The following is a 23,641-nucleotide window of genomic DNA, read 5'->3' on the forward strand; positions in this document are numbered from 1 at the left end:
CTGCACCCCACCCCTTATTCCAGAAGTGGGCAGTGCCTTTACAGCCCGTGCATTGGACACTCCAGCAACAACAAAACAGGAGAAACAGTACGGGCCGTTTCCAGAGAACTCGCTTAATATTAATGGGGTCCTATAATGTCCCTTTTCACAAGATGTAATATAAGTCTCTGGTGTCTCCAGAATGTGTTTGTGAAGTTTCAGTTCAAAATACCCCACAGATCATTTATTATAGCTTGTCAAATTTGCCTCTATTTGGGTGTGAGCAAAAACACAACGTTTTTGTGTGTGTCCCTTTAAATGCAAATGAGCTGCTGCTCCCAGCCCCCTTTCCAGAAGAGGGCAGAGATTTAACAGCTCAGCAACAACAAAGCTGGAGAATCTCACGCAGCCAAAATGAGGATTGTCAGTAACGGTGTTCAGCCTTACATTGTTCAAACCGGAGTCGACACTGATGGAGAGACTCAGGAAGAAGTTACAACTTTTAGAATGAAACTGGACATTTCTGAATGGTTAGTGGATAAATTTATGTAGTTGCTGTGGAGAAAAATATCTCGTTTTGCATTGAACTTTGAGCATCATAACTTTGTAGATGTTGTTTATGCTCAAACAGTAACATTACACACTAACTAAAGTTAAAAAAGTGAAATCATAATCAACCGCCACTTTAAATGCAAATGAGCTGCTGCACTCCACCCCTTATTCCAGAAGTGGGCATAGCCTTTACACTCGGATACTCCAGCAACAATAAAACAAGAGAAACAGTACGGGGCCGTCTCTAGAGTGCGCATTTAATATTAACTAAAAGAACACCATAACAGAAGTTCATATGACTAATTTTACTATATTCCAAATCTTCTGAAGTCATATGATGCTTTATGTGAGAAAAAGACTCAAATGTAATCTTTATTCACTGAAAATCTTCCCCTTCACCACAGCTCTTAAATTAAACATGGCTCTGTTCAGTGACAGTTCTCATTTTTGAGATTTTCCTGGCAGTAAATGTTTTAATCCACCAGCACAGACTATTGATTGTCTTGGCAGAATCATGGTTTATCTGTATCCCATCATCCCCGGCGGTCTGAGAAAGACAGATTCCACAGACGAGAATTAGCTCGGTTTGGAGGTGTTTATTTATCGATTGCTGATGGACAGCTCGAATGAATGTAATTGATTATCACTGATAATTATGTGGGTGGTTTTGGCCCTGTGTTCCCATGAGTTTTTTAATGAGGCCTTTATAATATAACGCCGTCTGTTTCTGTCATCATACTAATATGAAATCTAATCCCTCATTAGTTTTTCCACCCGACTTGTTGATTGACAGCCACATTAAAACAGTGATGGATTCCTGTCTTTCAATGTTCTCTGTCGGTTCAAACGGCAAATTCCTCGGGATTTAACCAGGGGTGCAGGAACTATCCCGTCCCATCAGTTTTATACGCTTATATCAGATACTGTTCGCAAGCCCAAATATTAAACTTTACAGAAACATCATTCACATTTGAGTCATGAAAATTTAGGTCTGAAACTTTGTTGCAACAACCAAACTGTATATTTTTTATCAGATATTCTTAGTCATTCATTTCTTTTACCTCCTCAGGAAATTTGCTTTCAGCGAATCAGCACACAGGCTCATGAATATTAATTAGATTGCGATGTTCGCCTTAATCCATTAGCTGAAATACAGATTTTGTAGCGCATTTGGGAAAACAAAATACTAATAATTAGTTTACTAATTAATATACTATTTTAATATACTAATTAAGCATATTATATTTATATATATATTAATGTAAGTACATTTTAGTGTATAATTAGTATATTATTATACTAATTAACCTACCAATACTAATATACAAATTCATTCTAAACTGAAAAGTATAGATATAAATAGTTTTATCCAATTAAAAATGTATTGTTTTACCCAACATTTTTGTGTAGTATATATATTTTTATGCATATACATTTAAAACCTCTGTTTCAGTCGAGTTATTGCTTTAGAAGGAAACTGCTTATGTAAATTCACTCTTTTAATATAGCAATTAGTATATTAATTAGTATATTATGTATACTAATTAAGCATATTATATTCATTTATATTAATATAAGTACATTTTAGTATATAATTAGTATATTAATATACTAATTAATATACTAATTAATTCTAAACTCAAAAGAATAGCTATAAGTAGTTTAATCCCATTAAAAAAATGTATTTTACCCAACATTTTTGTGCAGTGTATATTTTTATGCTTATATGTTATAAATCTCTCATTTATAAGGATCTGTTTCAATTGGGATGATGCCTTCGATGTAAATTCACTAATTTAATATGCTGATTATTAAGTATATTATTTGCATATAATTATTTCAGTATATCATTAGTATAAGCATATTTTATAATTAGTATTTTAATACACTAATTAATACACTAATAATACTAATTAAACCTATTCATTCTAAACTGAAAAGTATAATTGATACTATTAAAAATGGACAAACTCAGCGGTTGGGTAAAATGTTTGACCCAGCCTGCTGGGTAGTTTTATTTAACTCAACTATTGTTTAAAAATGACTGTATTGCTTGCTTAAATTGTACCCAAAATAGGTTGGAAATGAACATTTATTAATGTTTAATAAATTAACATTTATTTATATGTTTAATAAATAATAATTAAATAATAAACATTTATTAAAATTCTTATTAATAAAAATTATTGTTGCCTCTAGTAAATATGTGTCTGATTTTTAATTTCCAACATATTTTGGGTTCATTTTAAGCAAGCAATATAGTATTTTTTTTTTTTCAAACATTTAACCCAACTGCTGGGTTTGTCCATATTTAACCCAACTTGGGTTGTTTTTAACCCAGCATTTTTGTGTACAATAACCAAACTTTTTTTGTGCAGTATGTATTATTTTATCTAATTTATAAGTATCAATGTCAGTTGGGATGTTGCCTTAGAAGGCAGCTGCCCATGTAGGAGGTAGACAGCATGGAAGTGCACTTGTTTTTGGACAGAGCTTTTGAGTTTTCTTATTTTTATTCTAAGAAAACAAAACCTCCATAACATTCTCCACCTTTCATTACCATAGCAACAATAACTCCCGAGATGCAGTCCGACGCCGCAGTCGAGCCAGTTTATTTATATCTCTCAGAGCACAAGGCTCCATGGGCAAACTGGAGATCAGGTCAGTGGATGATAATGCGCGGGAGGCCGTTAGCCTGTGACAGGTGATTGATTAGGCACATTGAGTCCAGAGGGGCCAGTGATGGCGATAGATGAGGATGATCATCAGGCTCTTTAGCTCGCGGTTCTAGCATGACACACTGCTGTCACACAGATTACCGACTCTATTTTCTCAGTCCAATCTCAAAGACAGGCGGTGGACAGTCGAACGCCCACGCGAGGCACACATATTTGCATAGTATTGATTGTAGATTGGGTTGTAAATGCGGAAATGGTCTGCGGTGGCAGGATTACATTGTGTCCGAGTGGCATTCATTGTCCGATTGTCAATAAACCCTGGACACATGGTGCTTATTTTTATATTTGAAATGGCTGTAAAAAAAAAACAACAACTTAAAGATGGTTTTCTGGTCTTTGCTGGTTTAGCTGGGACCAGTTGCAATCATCTACTGTATACATATGAAATAAGTCAGACAAATCTAATGTTTTGAAATGGAACAGTTTATTGAAGCTTTCAAAAAAAAAAGTTGTATAAAAAAGCATTTTTTTTTAGTTGAGTGTCATATTCGATGCATCAAGCTTTTATGGCTCATATAGTATGATATAGTGAGAATATGGAGCAAAAATATGCAATTTGTTGCAGATGCTGATATGTATAAGGACAAAAAAGTAAGATGAAATTCTGATGCTTGTAAATCAATGATCATTTTAGTATAACCGAATACTGACATAAAATGCATATAAATATCAGTCGTCACTTTATATCTGCCAATAGTATGTCTTAGTAAGATGATATTTAAATGCTTTGTTTTATGATCAAATCTCTGTGGTTTTAAAACATATTAAAATGCAAGTACGGTTAATGCAATGCATATTTATTTCAAGTAGTGCAATTCAACAAGCTTTTTTGTTTCAAATACATTTGGCATTATTTTACTTCCATTAGGACTCATGAACTGCGTTTTAGCACGTTTTTACTATTACAGCTTGCAAAGTTAACTAATCGTGAAAAGTGTTGATTACATTTAAATCTATGGCATTATATTTAGATCGTGGCATGAAAGGTTGCAGTGATGAACATTGTAGTCAATCACAGACATGTTGTTGAGCTCATGAAAGCTGTGATCTCGTCATTGTAACTAAATTTCTGCACACTAACGAATGCTTTCATCAAAACTAACAGTGCAAACTCAATGTAACTAAGAAATTCGTTGAATAAAATGTGAATTTTGGCACAAGTCCAAAAAAACTTGCGCAGTTTGACAGGTCCAGCGATTATAAAGGGAGCGTTCTTTAATCGCTTTTTATTTATCATTTAATCACCATTTAAATAACAGATTATTTTCATCCTACTAAGAGAAACAACGTGAAGTTGACACACAGACAAACTAACACATAGACTGACACACACAGACAAAGATCATCTGACTGTACATGAATCATTAATATCAGATCAGGCATTAGAATGAACACAGTTACTGACATGTTGTTGCATTACTGTCGAGTCCATATCGTAAAAGTCTGTTTGCACCGAAATGCGATTGATTTACCAAAGAATCCACAGTGAAATGTACCGAATACAAATAAATAAAGCTCAACTGAGACATTCACATTGTTGAAAATAAATAACCATATTCCTGCATTAGGATCCTTTGAAAGGTATAATGTTATTTTAATGTTATTTCTCTCCTCATCTCACTAACATGCCAGTGGGCGGGGCTAACGTTGCAATGATGAAGTATGTGTTGATTTCTTCTATGGAGGCGGGGTTTCACCTATCTATAGGCACGTTCCAGTACGAGTCGTTCGCTGAGCCTGGGGTCAATAAAAGCTTTAATTGGACTAACAAGGAAGTTGATTTCTCAATTCATGACCCCTTTGAGTCTTAACATAATGGCTTCTGGTCTTCCAGCTTGACCAAAGTGTAAAAACCCTCTAAAATCTTTAAACAAGACCTGTCTGAACATCTTGGTGGCCGGTTGAAACTAGAAAACCACCTTAGGATGCAAGACTGTGACAACAGATACAATCTATATTCTTATCTCGTTCCTGTTCTTTCATTCTCCATTTAACTCGACAAGACAATTGCTGAATTTCAGCAGTGTGCAGTAATTGTAGTCTTTAAAAACCATTTGACTCCCCTTTTCGAGGTGGTTTGTGTTATTTCGGTGTGCAAATCAAGGGCTGTTTGCTTTGGAGTGACACAGACGGCGGTGATCGTTGAGCCTGAGCGCTGCCTTCCAGCCGTAAAGAGGGCCACGGTTAATTACCTTTGGAGCTCTGCAAAGAATGAGTTTAATTAATGTAAACTGCTGGTGAGAATTAGTCGCAGGGGACACTCGTCCCCCAGTGTCTTCCCTTCAACCGCGAATGCTGTTTAGGGAACACTGATCTTCCAGCTTGAGTTTAATTTGAAGTCTGTTTGCAGTCGCAGTGCTAATTTACTCGATGAGACAAGTCGTTACTTTAGGTGCAAAAGAGAGTGATAATTTTCTGAGGTGAAATATCCTCTGTTGAATGCACATGTAGGTGAATAGAACACAATGCGATCTTGATTGTATCACTTTTTGATGCCATAATGATGCTGCTATGAAAACTACACTACCATTCAAGGGCATTTTCTTATTAAACTGTTTAAAATTGACAGAAAGAAAGTGTTCCAAAATAATTGTGTTTCAAAATATAGCTGCGAGCCGCAATTATTGGGGTTCAAGAGCCTTAAGGCCTTTAAGCACGTGTTAAAAGGTATTATGTTTTATTTAGCAAACCTGTAAACATCTCGATCATAGATGGAAATGACCATTTACAGCCAATACAAGCAATTTACCATAGAAAATATATGGTTTATAAAGCTTTCTAACAGTTATTGACGTTGAGCCAAAAACCTAGAACTAGTTCGCCAAAAATCTCCAATATTTAACGAACGATTCGATGGACAGTGACGGTCCTAGAGACAAAGTTGCTCAGAATGAGAAGTTCTATCATGTGGTATGAATGTTGTGGGCGTGTGTGCGAAAATCGTTGGATATACAATCCTTTACGCACGTGAAAAATGCGAAGGTGACCGATTTCTTTCGAATTTTCCACAGGCTAGAGGCTGTGAGTCAAACAGGCCCAGCGAGTTTCATTTCGATTGGCCTCCATCACAAACAATCATGTCAACTCGGACAAAGAAATTGCATGTCAATTTTCAAGTCAATCAGACCAACGATGAAGTAGTTATAGCCATTTTCATGTTTTTTCCAGTTATAGCACCACCAAGTGGCCGGTCGCCACGTCCTTTTTCACGTGACCACAGAATGAGCTTATACATAGTTGTGCCAAATTTGGTGAAAATATTTCATTCCGTTCACGAGTTATAGCCATTTTAGTAAAAGCACTTCGAACATTTGGTGGGCCTTAGGGACCGTGAATCGAAATTTCAACTTTTTTTTGATAATTATTGACAATCAGACCCCGGAGAACCTGGGGGGTTTAGTCACTGGTTTAGTTCCGATCGGGCCAAAAACCTAGGACTAGTTCACAAAAGTAGGTTTTTCAAAAAATACAAATTACCCGAAAATTTCTGAGTTGCGAGCCATTTCGTACTTTTGACCGCTGTAGCGCCCCTGTCAGGCCCATCAGGGTGAGCATTGGTGAAGTTGTAGACAGTGTGAGTATTACCAACCCTCAAAGTTTCAAGTCTCTTTGACTTACGGTTTGGTCTGCCCGATCACTTTTAGGGGAGAATGCTGACCTTTGGAAATGTTTACATTTACAATATAATGTGTGTGTGTGTGTGTGTGTGTGTAGCATGTGCCTCTTTTTCTGATGTATTGTGTTATTTGTGTAACAGGGCAGATCTCAGTCGAGGGCTTCTCCAGGTATCTGATCAGTCAAGAGAACAGCGTCATTCCTGCAGAAAAACTGGACCAGAGTGAAGACATGACCTTCCCTCTCTCTCATTACTTCATCAACTCCTCCCACAACACCTACCTCACAGGTACCACAACAGACATATCGCCTGGTGCAATATGCAAAAAGATGTAAGAAACAATACCGAACAAAGCTGCAAAATCGCATAATAGACTGCACACCTCAGACTGACTGATCTTAACATTGTATAAGTAATGATGATAATTGGTTTGCATAAAAGTGCAGAGAAGAAGAATCATTTGAAAGCAGTGCTTTATAAGCTCTACAATAATAACTCCACATTTGGCAATGTTTTACATGAATTAGTACATTTACATTTAAACCTGCTTACGGTAAAGTGCATTACATTACATAAGAGCCAATTATCAGAAGAGATCCGAGAACACACCGCATGCTCAGCTATAGGCCTCAAAAACCAAGAAATAAATTATAAATGCAATTATGGTGAATATTCTGCTAATGTATCAATCTAAAACACAGCCGGAGCAGGTAGTGCAGAGCTGCTGAAGTACATACTCAACTGTGTTCTTAAAGGAACAGTGCACCCAAAAATCAAACTTCTGTCTTCATTTTTTATATAGAAAACACCATGAAAGTATCATAATGCAGGTGAATTTAAAAATATGCAAGCTGTAGATCTCTTGTTGTTAGCATTTGTTCATTGTAAATAAAATATAATACATTGAAATTTTTATAAATTGGTCAATTGTAAATATACAATGTAATATTATACATGTAAATGTATATGGGAAGATATAGTACTAATTGTAATAATATATACTGTATAGTACATTTTATTTATTACCATATTCAGGTCTATTCTGCAGAATTACACAAAATTTCCTTCTAAATCAGCTGAGAAATTACGAACATAACATAACATAACATAACATAACATAACATAACATAACATAACATAACATAACATAACATAACATAACATAACATAACATAACATAACATAACATAACATAATATTTAATTCCAGCAACCCTACAGATGATATGCAGTTTGGAGAATGAATGGATAATATAATATAATATAATATAATATAATATAATATAATATAATATATATATATAATATAATATAATATAATATAATATAATATAATATAATATAATATAATATAATTAAAATTCTCCCCAAAATGAAACCTGTGTTCTTTTTTTTACCTTTATGCTGTTCCAAGCTGAACAACAATATACTGTTGTTGTTGTTGTTTTTTCATTAAATGCATGAGGAGAATTCTGTCAAGTTCAAAAAAGGACAAACACCATGAAAGTATCATAATTCAGTCCATATGAGTCAAGCAAAGTATTTGCTTGAGTGCATATTGGTTTCTGCATGAAGTCAGCATTCTTCCCAGCATTTGCTAAGGGGTTTGTGTGTGTGTGTGTGTGTGTGTGTGTGTGTGTGTGTGTGTGTGTGTGTGTGTGTGTTGTCAGCGGGTCAGCTTGCGGGTAACTCCTCGGTGGAGATGTATCGGCAGACGCTGTTGTCTGGCTGCCGCTGTGTGGAGCTGGACTGCTGGAAGGGGCGTACGGCGGAGGAGGAACCCGTCATCACTCACGGCTTCACCATGACCTCAGAAATCTCCTTCAAGGTGACCTGCAGCCCACCACCACACTCACACGAGAGCCTGGTTCAGTTTTGAGTTATCACACAGCTTTTCATCAGTGCCTGCAGTTAAGTAGTGCTTAACTTTCTTTCTATAAAAAATAGACAATAATTGGTTAGGTGCACTGAGTCATGTTTTCACTGACTGATACAAAGGCAATGCTAAATCTGTGTGCTGAAGTTAGCAGCCCTATGAGTGCTTGTTTCATTTGACCTTTATTAAAGCTAATTATTATTAATAATTATTAATTCATTATTCATTATTTGTTAGCTTTTTCAAAATTTAATTTGTAAATTGTAAATGAAATATATATGTGTGTATATTTCTAAACTGTAATTATACAATATACAACAAATTAAAATTAAATTGTATACATTTATAAAATAAAACTGAGTGCTTTTAACTTTATTAAAGCTAATTAATATTAATAATTATTAATTCATTATTTGTTTAACTTTATATTATATATTATATATATATATATATATGCAAATTAGTTTTTAAAATTCTTAATTTATTGTTTGTTTTGTTTGATATTATATATATATATATATATATATATATATATATATATATATATATATATATACTGTATATATATGTTATTTTTCATTTTATTCTATATTTTATATATATATATATATATAATTATAATTTTTTATAAATATATAACAGTTATATATTTCATTACATAAATGTTTATATATATATATATATATATATATATATATGATTTTATAATTTTTTATATATAATTATATTTATTTTTATATTTATACTAAGAGTTTATAGCTAAGAGTTTAGTACATTTTATTTATTACCATATTTAAATGTATTCTGCAGAATTACACAAAATGTATAAAATATTATAAATTAAAATGTAATTTGTAAATTGTAAATGAAATATAAATGTGTGTACATTTCTGAATTGTAATTATACAATATATTACAAACTAAAAATAAATTTGTATACATTTTTAAATTGTAAATATGTATATATAAATTGTATATTTAAATTGTGTGCATATATATATATATATAGTTTTTAAAATACATTGTATTCAGTAACAAAGTACAATAATAAAAAATCAGTTAGCAGTGCATTCTCTGTTATAACTGCAATAAAACATTAGAGATGTAAATAGAGATATTGCACATTGACATATCTAAATATTTCCCGTTTGAATTCTGTCCTTGTTTTCCAGGAAGTGATCGAAGCTATAGCGGAGTGCGCTTTCAAAACGTCTCCTTTCCCTGTCATCCTGTCCTTTGAGAATCATGTGGACTCGTAAGTGAAGCCGCACACGCTGATGCTCTCCGTCCCGTAGCGCCGCGGCTCCTCAGGGGCCGACTGCAACTATGGCAACAAGGAGTAGAGCGATTATAACCGTCTCTGAAATGCATAATTTGTTTTCAGTCATCATTGTTCTCTTGTGAGATGTGGCGGCTTGAGCGCTCGCTTTATTTTCTGCATGAAATCAAAGATGACACGATGTGCATGCAGTCTGGGAATTTCATTCCAGTCACAGAAGGACATGTAGCGAGAGATGCATGCAAACGTTGCAAGAAACTAATTGTGTTAACGTGTTGCGATGGCTGTTTCATGACAGCTCTAATGGTGTTTATATTGAATCTCAGCCCCAAACAGCAAGCCAAAATGGCAGAATATTGCAGATCGATATTCGGGGACGCACTACTGACCGAGCCGCTTGAGAAATACCCTGTAAGTTTATCACTCCCACATCCGTTTGTGCTCTTTTTGTGGTCGAGTCCGTTCCGGCCGAGCCAGTGTTCTCAAAACAGATTCTGTTGTGGCGTTTCAGCTCGAGTCTGGAGTTCCTCTGCCAAGCCCTCAAGAGCTCATGGGAAAGATCCTCATCAAGAACAAGAAATCTCACCCGAAACCATCTGACGGCAGCACGAAGAAGAAGCTGTCCGAGCAGGTGTCCAACACCAACAGCGACTCGTCCAGCGTGTTTGAGCCTTCGTCACCCAGCGCTGGGCCTGCAGGTATTAAAGGGCTCCTGTTCTTCACGCTTGGACTGTTTTTCCCTTGAAATCTGTGTGACTGATTGTGAAGTCAGTACTTGATTCTCAATGAAGCAAGAATTGATGTTGACTGGACAGTGTGTGATGATTGGACGAGATCTCAAATGGGCGAGACTTTCAAACAATCAGCCAATAATTGAAATGTTCACGTACATGACTGACAGTGTTTGATTTTAAAACATGCAGGACATAGTTATTGTAAAGTATTCTATGTAAAATATTCAAATTAAATGTGTAAATTAATAATAAAATATAATTCTATATTATTATCTATAATATACTATTGTTATTTTAGCATTTATATTAAATTTGTATACATTTCTAAATTGTAAATTTGCAATATAAAAAATTAAAATTCAATTTGTAAATGTTTAATAATGTGTAATTTTATATTATTATGCATGATATACGCTGTATTACTATATTATAATTCATTTTATTTTATATTATTCATATTAATTTTGTATACATTTCTAAATTGTAAATATATAATATAAAGAATTAGAAAATTAGACTAGTAAATTATATATATATATATATATATATATATATATATATATATATATATATATATATGTTATATTACATTTGTAAATTAATAAATGTAATGATATTATTATATGTAATATACCATACTATTATTATTTTAGCATTTATATTAAATTTGTTTACATTTCTAAATTGTAAATATGCAATATAAAAAAATTAAAATTCAATTTGTAAATGGTTAATAACGTGTAATTTTATATTATTATGTATTATATATGCTGTATTACTATATTATAATTCATTTTATTTTATATTATTTATATTAATTTTGTATACATTTCTAAATTGTAAATATATAATATAATGTTATATAAAAATATAATGATATTATTATATGTAATATATACCATACTATTATTATTTTAGTATTTATATTAAATTTGTATGCAGTGCTAAATTGTAAATATACAATATAAAAAATAGTCAAATTAATAAATTGTTAAAAAATTAATATTTTAATATCATTTTGTTATTTATATATATTTTTTAATTATAATATAATATAATATAATATAATATAATATAATATAATATAATATAATATAATATAATATAATATAATATAATATAATATAATATAATATAATATAATATAATATAATGTATAAATGTATACAGTTCTGAGCTTGGTTTGTTTGGTATATTCACTGGTTAATGGTTTGATAGATGTTCAACATAAATGCCTTGGAGTTTAAATTACAGACACCATAATTATAACTTGATCCAGTATATGATTTCTGACGTGTGTTATTTGAAAACTGGTCTCTGATCGATGTAGTGTATTCATCCCTCTTATTTGAAACTTCTCTTAGGTGAAATGAAAGCCCTTGATATGTCCCCTTTCAAGGCTCGATCTTTAGTTGAAAGAAAGAAAGCACAGTAGCAAACGTCATAAACTCGTCAGCAGCTCGATTAGCGCCGCCGTTCCCAGGGCCGTGAGTTGGTCTCTGTGTAAAGCTGCATGTGGAGAGTCAAGCATCTGACATTTTCGAGCGCCGGTGTGCCGACAGACCCTCTGCAGGTCGGAGACGTGTGCGTTTATGTCTGACGGAGGCGTCAGGAGCCTGTGATGGATGCTAGAGGTTTTTAAAGGTTGAATCCAGACAGCATTCAGGCGGAAAGCAGATGTTGAACAGCTGGTTCCTCAGCAGGGCGTAGATTCCTCGAGACCTCCACCTGCAGCACCACAGACACCTGAACTCTTGTCTGAAATCATGCTGGCTGAAGTGATTCATGGCTGCATTATCAGGAAATAAATGATGCGCATGATTTCAGGACCAAATACAGCTTAAAGACTCATTTGTAGAAGAATACACCATCGGTCAAAAGATTGGTAGCATTACGATTTTTTAAATGTTTTTTAAAAGAAGTCTCTTCTGCTCACCAAGCATGCATTTATTTGATCAAAATTACAATAAAAACAGTAATATTGTGAAATACTATTACAATTTAAAATAACTGTTTTCTATTGGAGCTTGTTTCCACCACTGAATAAAAAATAAAAAAGGTATAATTGCGACTTTTTATCTCGTAATTTTGACTTTTTTCAGACTCAGAATTGCATGATATTAACTCGCAATTGCGAGTTATAAAGTCCTTCTTTTTTTCCTCAGAATTGGACATTATAACTCGCCATTGCAAGTTTATATCTCACAATTGCGAGTAAAAAAGTCAGAATTGCACTTTTATATCTTGCAATTGTTTACAATTCTGACTTTATTTCTCGTAATTCTGACTTTATAACTCGCAATTCTGACTTTATAACTCGCAATTCTGACTTTATATCTCGCAATTCTGACTTTATTTCTCGCAATTCTGACTTCATAACTCGCAATTCTGACTTTATTTCTCGCAATTCTGACTTTATAACTCGCAATTCTGACTTTATAACTCGCAATTCTGACTTTATTTCTCGCAATTCTGACTTTATAACTCGCAATTCTGACTTTATAACTCGCAATTCTGACTTTATAACTCGCAATTCTGACTTTATTTCTCGCAATTCTGACTTTATTTCTCGCAATTCTGACTTTATAACTCACAATTCTGACTTTATTTCTCGCAATTCTGACTTTATTTCTCGCAATTCTGACTTTATTTCTCGTAATTCTGACTTTATAACTCGCAAGTCTTACTTTATTTCTCGTAATTCTGACTTTATAACTCGCAATTCTGACTTTATAACTCGCAATTCGGACTTTATTTCTCGCAATTCTGACTTTAAAACTCGCAATTCTTACTTTATTTCTCGTAATTCTGACTTTATTTCTCGTAATTCTGACTTTATATCGCGCAATTCTGACTTTATTTCTCGCAATTCTGACTTTATAACTCGCAATTCTGACTTTATAACTCGCAATTCTGACTTTATAACTCGCAATTCTGACTTTATTTCTCGCAATTCTGACTTTATAACTCGCAATTCTTACTTTATTTCTCGTAATTCTGACTTTATATCTCGCAATTCTGACTTTATATCTCACAATTCTGACTTTATATCTCGTAATTCTTACTTTATTTCTCGTAATTCTGACTTTATTTCTCGTAATTCTGACTTTATATCTCGCAATTCTGACTTTATATCTCGAAATCTGACTTTATTTCTCAAAATTCTGACTTCATAACTCGCAATTCTGACTATAACGCACAATTGTGACTATTTCTCCCAAGTCTGACTTTATAACTCGCAATTCTGACTGTATAACTCACAATTCTGACATTATAGCGCGCAATTGTGACTTTATAGTGCGCAAATGTGACTATTTCTCGCAAGTGAGTTTATAACGCAATTGTGACTATAACTCGCAATTGTAAGTTTATTTCTCACAGTTTTGACTATTTCTCGCAGTTGTGACTTTATAACGCGCAATTCTGACTTTATTTCTCAGAATCCTTAAATTTTTGTCGAAATTGTGATACATTTTTTTCAGAATTCCGAATTGCAGAGTTGAAAGTTCAAAAGAACAGCATTTATTTGAAGTAGAATGTTTTTAACATTATAAATGTCTTTACTGTCACTTTTGAGCAATTTAATGCGTCCTTATTGAATAAAAATATGAATATCTGTTTGTTTTTTTTAAATATTACTTTAAAAAAAAAATAATAATTTTGAATGGTAGTGTGTCATGGTTTCCAGAAAAATATGAAGCAGCTCAACTGTATTCAACATTGATGATAATCAGAAATGTTTCTTGAGCAGTCAATATATGCAGCTTTGATCACATGAATAAATTACATTTTACAAATAAATTTTCAGATAAATGCAGCAGAAGAGACTTTTACCAAATATTAATTATTCCAAACATTTGACTGGTGTTGTGAAATGACAGTGTTGTTACAAACCTGTAGGAATCTCTTTCATTGGATCACATGGCGTTTTTGCAGACAGTGATGTCGTCACTTTAAACTGTCTGCTGTGTGAAATAGTCCATGTTTGCAATAACACGAGGTTGAGTAAATGATGTCTGAATTTTCCATTGAGCATGAACTATCCCTTTAAAGCAGCAGGTGGTGAAGGTCTCGCGTGTTCAGACTCATTGATTATGTCTTAGCATCTTAAAGCCACACACATCTGCTCTCTTTATCATGGGATTAACAGAACTTCCTGTCTCTGAGCTCTATCTTATCTCACACCAGCTCTGCATATATTGAGTGGATGGAGACGTGTGACAAAACTGACTCTCAGGACGTCTGGTTAAGCTGCGCATGTGTTTGCAAATCACTGTTTGCTTCTCATATTTGGGATTTGATTGACGTATACGTTTATTTTTGTCATTTAGCGCCTGCAGAGGTGGAGGCTGAGGATGACGAGGATGAAGATGATGACGATGACGACTGTAAGAAGTCAGACGAGGTCAGTATGAGTTTGTGTTTTTATTGATAGATGTGTATCTATAAATATTTATTTATTTACAATGATAGTATTTATTAATGCTATAATTAGGGGTCAGGCACAAAGGTGTGTAGGCACCTACTGTAATCGTTGGCATTCTTTGTGTCCTTCCATTTCTTCTTCTTCTTCCACTCACGTAGTCTACGGCAGTCCATAGAATCGCTTGAGGGAAAGTTATGAAATTTGGCACACAGATAGAGGACAGTCTAAACTGTCACCACAGCAAATTTGGAGTCTCTAACTCATTCCCTCTAGCGCCACCAGCTGTCCAAATTTGCACTCACATTTATGCTAAAAACTTTTGAACGAATGCACATAATTTTCCGTCATTAATTTTTTTTTTTTTTCACGGAAATTGAACCAGATTATCTTCAGACCATGGCGCCGTTTTCAAAAAATGCGCAAAATTTTATGTAGCGCTTGTGAAAATTGACGTAAGGCTGTATCTCCTCAAAACTTTATTGTATTCACACCAAACTTAATCCATGTCGCCACAAGCATGACCTGAGGTTATGTGCTGCGTTTCGGTGCAGTGCCACCTACTGGTCTGGAGATATACAAAAAACGGCTATTTTGCTTATAGTTTCTGAACGGTTTGTCCAAAAATCATAAATGTGGTCTTGTTAGATTCAGGGTGGCATTCCGAGTCAACTGATATCCAATTTTTCCATACCGGCCATTTTGGATGTCGACCATTTAGAATTTTGTCGTAAAATGCTATATTTTACGAACACATTGGCATATGGTTATGAAACTCAGTATGTGTCTTTGCCACCATGCCCACAAGGTATTTAAAAAGTTTGGGGCAGCGCCACCTTGTGGTCAAAAGTTATAATGAAATGCTAATAACTTTTGATTAAATTAGCTTATTGAAATGAATGAACCTTGGGTCATGCCGAGAACATAGATACCAATTTTGCCATATTTGGTCAAACTTCCTGTCCGCCTTTTTGGTTTTCTTTCAAAACCTACTATTTTACTACTCCTCCTAGACCACTCATCCGATTTCCACCAAAATCAAATCGTATCATCTTCAGACTGTGCCAACAAAAAGTTACGAGTTTTGGGTTGGTAGACAAAATCATATTTGTATACCACAGCAACAAATTTGAGGCATGATGCCAAAATACCTCTTAAGACTGTTTGTCTGCAGTACTTTTCCCCGTAGTTGTTAATATCTTGCAGATATATTTGCTTTTGTTTTATATTTTCAGTTTTCATTTTAGTAATTTTGTTATGTGCTTTTGTCATTTTATTTATATTTCTATACAGCTTTAATTTATTTTTATTTCAGTTTTAGTTTTAGTAATTGTAAGACTTTAACCTAAACTTATTTCAGTTAGTAGACAAAGCAACATTTCCAATTTCTATTTTTTTGTTGGTTTCTTTTAAAATATTTCTGTATAGCTTTAATGTATTTTTATTAGTTTAATAAAATAATAATAATAAAAATAATTTAGTACTTAAACTTATTTCAATATAGTTGCCAAGGCAATGTTTCTGATTTCTATTTTTGTTGGTTTCTTTTAAAATATTTCTATATAGCTTTAATGTATTTTTTTTTCTTTTAGTTTTTATATTTTTTAAAAATATTTTTGTATGGCTTTACTTTTATTTCAGTTTTAGTTTTAGCAATTTTAGTACTTAAGTTTGTTTGTTTATTTATTTATTTATTTATTTATTTATTTAAGTTAGTAGACAAGGCAACATTTCCAGTTTCTATTTTTTGTTGGTTTCTTTTAAAATATTTCTATTTAGCTTTAATGTATTTATTAATTTTATAAAAAAAAATATATATTTTAAAAAATATTTTTGTAATTTTAGTACTTCAATATAGTTGCCATGGCAATGTTTCTAATTTCTATTTTTTTTTCTTTTTTTTTTTTACATTTCTGTATATCTTTATTTTTATTTCAGTTTTAGTTTTAGCAATTTTAGTACTTAAGTTTGTTTATTTATTTATTTATTTATTTATTTCAGTTAGTAGACAAGGCAACATTTCCAATTTCTATTTTTGTTGGTTTCTTTTAAAATATTTCTATATAGCTTTAATATATTTTTATTAGTTTAATAAAATAACAATAATAAAAATAATTTAGTACTTAAACTTATTTCAATATAGTTGCCAAGGCAATGTTTCTGATTTCTATTTTTGTTGGTTTATTTTAAAATATTTCTATATAGCTTTAATGTATTTTTTTTTTTCTTTTAGTTTTTATATTTTTTACAAATATTTTTGTATGGCTTTACTTTTATTTCAGTTTTAGTTTTAGCAATTTTAGTACTTAAGTTTATTTATTTATTTATTTATTTCAGTTAGTAGACAAGGCAACATTTCCAGTTTCTATTTTTTGTTGGTTTCTTTTAAAATATTTCTATTTAGCTTTAATGTATTTATTAATTTTATTTAAAAAAAAATCTTTTAAAAAATCTTTTTGTAATTTTAGTACTTCAATATAGTTGCCATGGCAATGTTTCTAATTTCTATTTTTTTCTATTTTTTTTTACATTTCTGTATATCTTTATTTTTATTTCAGTTTTAGTTTTAACAATTTTAGTACTTAAATTTATTAATTAATTAATTAATTCATTCATTCATTCATTTCAGTTAATCATCAACATTTGCAGGTTTTTTTTTCAACATTTCTATTTTTTTTCTAATTTCTAACATTTTCCCTCATTTCTAGTTTTTCCTCTTATATTTATATTTTGTTTCAGCTTTATTTAAATGATCGAAATGATAGTTTTGTTCTAGTTGACATTAACAACACTAGAATAAATCAGTTAAACTGATTACAGTAAATGATTGATATTTTATTAACAGATTTCTCTGTAAATAAAATGTTTAACTCTATTATGTCAGTTCCAGGTACTTGCCCACCAATACAGTACAAAACAGAGCTTAAAACTCTTTAAAAAATTATGATTTTTCTCAACAGAGTGTCAAATGCAGATCTTAACCTTCATAGAAAGCTGTTTCTCCATCTAATGAGGTGGTTTTGTGTGTTTTTTCAGGGTACAGCAGGATCTGAAGCCTTTGCCACAGAAGAAATGTCCACTCTGGTCAATTACATCCAGCCGACCAAGTTCCACTCCTTTGAGGTTTCCAAGAGTGAGTATGACCGCATGCGATAATGTGTGCACTGATTTGAAGATCCTGTTAAAACTCGATTTGTCTGCTTTCAGAAACCAAGCGCAGTTATCAGATGTCATCGTTTGTGGAGACCAAAGCCCTGGAGCAGCTCACGAAGACACCGGTGGAGTTTGTAGAGCATCCTTTACCTCAAGAACTCCAGGATGAGTGTGTTTTGTTCTGCTGCTCGTCTGTAGTGACTTCACACACAACTCGCATATCCCATCAGACACATGACAGGAAACCAGGACAAGTGCATCTATTATTCATGTCATAACTTATGACCCAAATAATCAAATCTGGCAGGAACATTTCCGAACTCTAGTCCATATGCACTGTTTCAAGTCTTATGAAAGGATATTGTTTTCATTTTTTTGCCATTTTATTGAGTGCATCTCAGAAAACCTGCCAATACAAGTTTGGGTCACATTTCACCACATATACAAATAAAAAGAAACATTTGGATTAAATAAAACGGAGCCTATTTTTAGGGCCTTTTAATGTGCATTTTCACCCCAAATTCTCATTACTCAAAATCAACCTCAAATTCAAAGAGGCATTAATAAAAACCCATTACACCACTAACACAACACTCATGAATGATCAAACGCTACAGTAAAAAAATCCGATTTTAAATGGCGTTTAAGCTCTCTAAGAGTGGAGCACTGCCGGATATAATGAGGTAAACTGTTCCACAGCCTAGGAGCGGCGGCCGCAAAGGAGCGGTTTCCTCTCATTATCCGGTACGTCCGCAGGACCGCTAAGAGATTTAATGACTCAGAGCGTAACGTTCTCTTTGGTTTCTTCACCTGGATCAGATCAGCTATATATGTTGGAGCTTTAAAAACAAATAATAGTATTTTAAAATCAATCCTATAGGAAACCGGCAGCCAATGTACAGTAGTTCTCTTAATACAGGAGTAATATGCTGATTTTTCCGAGTGCCTGTCAGAAGTCTTGCAGCCGCATTTTGGACCAGCTGTAATCTAAGTTTTTGTGTTGAACACCACAGTACAGTGCATTACCATAGTCTAATCTTGAGAAAATAAAAGCATGAATAACCTTTTCTAGGTCCTTCCGTGATATAAAAGGCTTAATTTTAGAGATCAGTCTCAACTGGAAAAAACTAATTTTGACGACTTCATTTATATGTTTATCAAATTTCAATCACTATCACAAACTATACCAAATTTTTTTACTTGATGCACACCATATATACAGTGGGTACGGAAAGTATTCCGACCCCCTTAAATTTTTCACTCTTTGTTATATTGCAGCCATTTGCTAAAATCATTTAAGTTCATTTTTTCCCCTCATTAATGTACACACAGCACCCCATATTGACAGAAAAACAAAGAATTGTTGACATTTTTGCAGATTTATTAAAAAAGAAAAACTGAAATATCACATGGTCCTAAGTATTCAGACCCTTTGCTCAGTATTTAGTAGAAGCACCCTTTTGATCTAATACAGCCATGAGTCTTTTTGGGAAAGATGCAACAAGTTTTTCACACCTGGATTTGGGGATCCTCTGCCATTCCTCCTTGCAGATCCTCTCCAGTGCTGTCAGGTTGGATGGTAAACGTTGGTGGACAGCCATTTTTAGGTCTCTCCAGAGATGCTCAATTGGGTTTAAGTCAGGGCTCTGGCTGGGCCATTCAAGAACAGTCACGGAGTTGTAGTGAAGCCACTCCTTCCTTATTTTAGCTGTGTGCTTAGGGTCATTGTCTTGTTGGAAGGTAAACCTTCAGCCCAGTCTGAGGTCCTGAGCACTCTGGAGAAGGTTTTCATCCAGGATATCCCTGTACTTGGCCGCATTCATCTTTCCCTCGATTGCAACCAGTGGTCCTGTCCCTGCAGCTGAAAAACACCCCCACAGCATGATGCTGCCACCACCATGCTTCACTGTTGGGACTGTATTGGACAGGTGATGAGCAGCGCCTGGTTTTCTCCACACATACCGCTTAGAATTAAGGCCAAAAAGTTCTATCTTGATCTCATCAGACCAGAGAATCTTATTTCTCACCATCTTGGAGTCCTTCAGGTGTTTCAGGCTCTTTGGGTTCTTCTTTACCTCTCTCACCAATGCTCTTCTCCCCTGATAGCTCAGTTTGGCCGGACGGCCAGCTCTAGGAAGGGTTCTGGTCGTCCCAAACGTCTTCCATTTAAGGATTATGGAGGCCACTGTGCTCTTAGGAACCTTAAGTGCAGCAGAATTTTTTTTGTAACCTTGGCCAGATCTGTGCCTTGCCACAATTCTGTCTCTGAGCTCTTCAGGCAGTTCCTTTGACCTCATGATTCTCATTTGCTCTGACATGCACTGTGAGCTGTAAGGTCTTATATAGACAGGTGTGTGGCTTTCCTAATCAAGTCCAATCAGTATAATCAAACACAGCTGGACTCAAATGAAGGTGTAGAACCATCTCAAGGATGATCAGAAGAAATGGACAGCACCTGAGTTAAATATATGAGTGTCACAGCAAAGGGTCTGAATACTTAGGACCATGTGATATTTCAGTTTTTCTTTTTTAATAAATCTGCAAAAAAATGTCAACAATTCTGTGTTTTTCTGTCAATATGGGGTGCTGTGTGTACATTAATGAGGAAAAAAAAAAATGAACTGATGATTTTAGCAAATGGCTGCAATATAATAGAGTGAAAAATTTAAGGGGGTCTGAATACTTTCCGTACCCACTGTACTCATGATCTGACCTAACGGAAGCATATAAAGAGAAAAAAGACTGGTGCTAAAATAGATCCTTGTGGAATACCAACAGATAAAGGAGCTGAAGTCGACATACATTCTCCCATCTGAACAGAGAAACTTCTGTTTTGGAAACAAGACTTAATCCAGTTCAAGGCATTTCCTCGAATACCTACACAATTTTCTAAACATGAGATCAAAATATAATATAATATAATATAATATAATATAATATAATATAATATAATATAATATAATATAATATAATATAATATAATATAATATAATATAATATAATATAATATAATATAATATAATATAATATAATATAATAATGTAATATAGTTTGGGGTCAGTAAATATACCTTATTATATATATATATGTATAATCTTATATTCATATATGCAGGTCAAAAATTTGGACACTTTTTTTAGGATTCATTGATGAATAAAAAGTTAAAAACGAGCAGAAATCTTTTGTAACAAGTTTTTACTATCACTTTTGATCAATTTAACACATCCTTGCTGAATAAAAGTATTAATTTCTTTCAAAAAAATTGACCCTTTTGAGCAGAATAGTGTATATTGTTACAAAATATTTCAATTTTAAATAAATCCTGTTGTTTATTTTTTTACTTTTTATTCATCAAAGAATCCTGAAAAAAAGTATCACAGGTTATAAAAAAAAAATCCCATTAAGCAGCTCAACTGTTTCCAACATTTATAATAATCATAAATGTTTATTGAGCAGCAAATCATCATATTAGAATGATTTCTGAAGGATCATGTGACACTGAAGACTGGAGTAATGATGCTGAAAAATCAGCTTTGATCACAGGAATAAATTACATTTTAAAGTATAATAAAATAGAAAACCATTATTTTAAATTGAAAAAATATTTCACAATATTACAGTTTTTTTTTCTGTATTTCTGATCAAATAAATGCAGGCTTGATAAGCAGAAGATACTTCTTTCAAAAACATTAAAAATAGTAATATGTCCAAACTTTTGACCAGTACTGTATATATAAAAACAATGATATGTCATATATACATTTATAGATGTTTACGCATATATAAACATCTGGACGAATGTGCTTAATTCTCATGCCCATATTAAAATAATGTCACATTATAGCAAAAAAGCCAAAAAGATTTTACAACAATTATCATTTCTTTAATATTTTACATGTTATTTTACACAGACATGTTTTGTGATGTATGTAGTTGTGCTGGAGGTAAATGATTTCAGTTCATTACGTCAGTCCCTTAACAGTGTACATGTAGATACAACAAATTTCAGCTGAGCAGAATCTATCCCAAAGGAACCCGGGTGGATTCCTCCAACTACATGCCGCAGGTGTTCTGGAACGCCGGCTGTCAGCTTGTAGCACTCAACTTTCAGACCATCGGTGAGCAGATGAATCAAAACGCTTCAGGAAAGACTTATTAAAACATGACTTTGATATGAAATGACAGCTGTAATTTCACTTCATATTTGTCTGCTCTCTCAGATCTGTCCATGCAGCTGAACCTCGGCATGTACGAGTACAACGGGAAAAGTGGCTACAGGCTCAAACCAGAGTTCATGAGGCGACCGGACAAGCACTTCGACCCCTTCACAGAAAGCACAGTGGACGGGATCGTAGCGAATACCTTATCAGTAAAGGTTAGAGTTGTTAGGCTTATGGCTTTTTAACTGAGACTGTTGCCAAAAGTATTAGAAGCAGGAAACTCATTTGCAGTACATTAATGTGATGCAATCTATAATTTGACGTATATCTTCGTTTTTTTTTTATTTGATGTATTTAGTGTTATATATATGTTTTTGTTCAAGAAAAATTACTCATTTAAAAAAAAAAAAAAAAAAAAAAATTTATTCAAGTTATATATATATATATATATATATATACACTACCGTTCAAAAGTTTGGGATCAGTAACATTTTTAATGTTTTTAAAAGAAGTTTCGTCTGCTCACCAAGATTGCATTTATTTAATTAAAAAATACAGTAAAATCAGTAATATTGTGAAATATTATTACAATTTAAAATAACTGTTTTCTATTTGAATATATTTCACAAAGTAATTTATTCCTGTGATCAAAGCTGAATTTTCAGCATCATTACTCCAGTCTTCAGTGTCACATGATCCTTCAGAAATCATTCTAATATGCTAATCTGCTGCTCAAGAAACATTTAATGTGTACAATTGTACAAAATATTTGTGTACAATATTTTTTTTCAGGATTCTTTGATGAATAGAAAGTTCAAAAGAACAGTGTTTATCTGAAATCTAATCTTTTGTAACATTATAAATGTCTTTACTGTCACTTTTGATTGATTTAATGCATCCTTGCTGAAAAAAAAAAAAAAATTCTTTAAATTCTTCTCAAAAAAAAAAAAAAAAAAAAATTCTTACTGACCCCAAACTTTTGAACTTTCTATTCATCAAGGAATCTGTTTTTTAACATTGATAATAGTCATAAATGTTTCTTGAGCAGCAAATCATCACATTAGAATGATTTTTGAAGGATCATGTGACACTGAAGACTGGAGTAATGATGCTGAAAATTCAGCTTTTCCAA

The 23,641-nt window shown here is 33.0% G+C and overlaps 1 protein-coding gene across 2 annotated transcripts in view; it reads left to right on the top strand.

Moving 5' to 3' along the window:
* LOC125269307 (1-phosphatidylinositol 4,5-bisphosphate phosphodiesterase beta-1) overlaps positions 1 to 23,641 on the top strand; it is a 78,689-nt gene that overhangs the window by 36,926 nt on the left and 18,122 nt on the right. For both annotated transcript variants that reach the window (XR_007185073.1, XM_048192208.1), the window contains exons 10-19: positions 7,027 to 7,173; positions 8,555 to 8,712; positions 9,933 to 10,015; positions 10,366 to 10,450; positions 10,551 to 10,737; positions 15,105 to 15,178; positions 18,233 to 18,329; positions 18,404 to 18,488; positions 22,343 to 22,467; positions 22,570 to 22,724. Coding sequence is in view for 1 of the 2 variants with exons in the window: in XM_048192208.1 (XP_048048165.1) it covers positions 7,027 to 7,173; positions 8,555 to 8,712; positions 9,933 to 10,015; positions 10,366 to 10,450; positions 10,551 to 10,737; positions 15,105 to 15,178; positions 18,233 to 18,329; positions 18,404 to 18,488; positions 22,343 to 22,467; positions 22,570 to 22,724 (1,196 nt within the window). In the remaining variant the exon portion in view is untranslated. The remainder of the gene's footprint in view (positions 1 to 7,026; positions 7,174 to 8,554; positions 8,713 to 9,932; positions 10,016 to 10,365; positions 10,451 to 10,550; positions 10,738 to 15,104; positions 15,179 to 18,232; positions 18,330 to 18,403; positions 18,489 to 22,342; positions 22,468 to 22,569; positions 22,725 to 23,641) is intronic.

Source organism: Megalobrama amblycephala, linkage group LG5 (assembly GCF_018812025.1).
Source record: "Megalobrama amblycephala isolate DHTTF-2021 linkage group LG5, ASM1881202v1, whole genome shotgun sequence".
NCBI lineage: Eukaryota > Metazoa > Chordata > Actinopteri > Cypriniformes > Xenocyprididae > Megalobrama > Megalobrama amblycephala.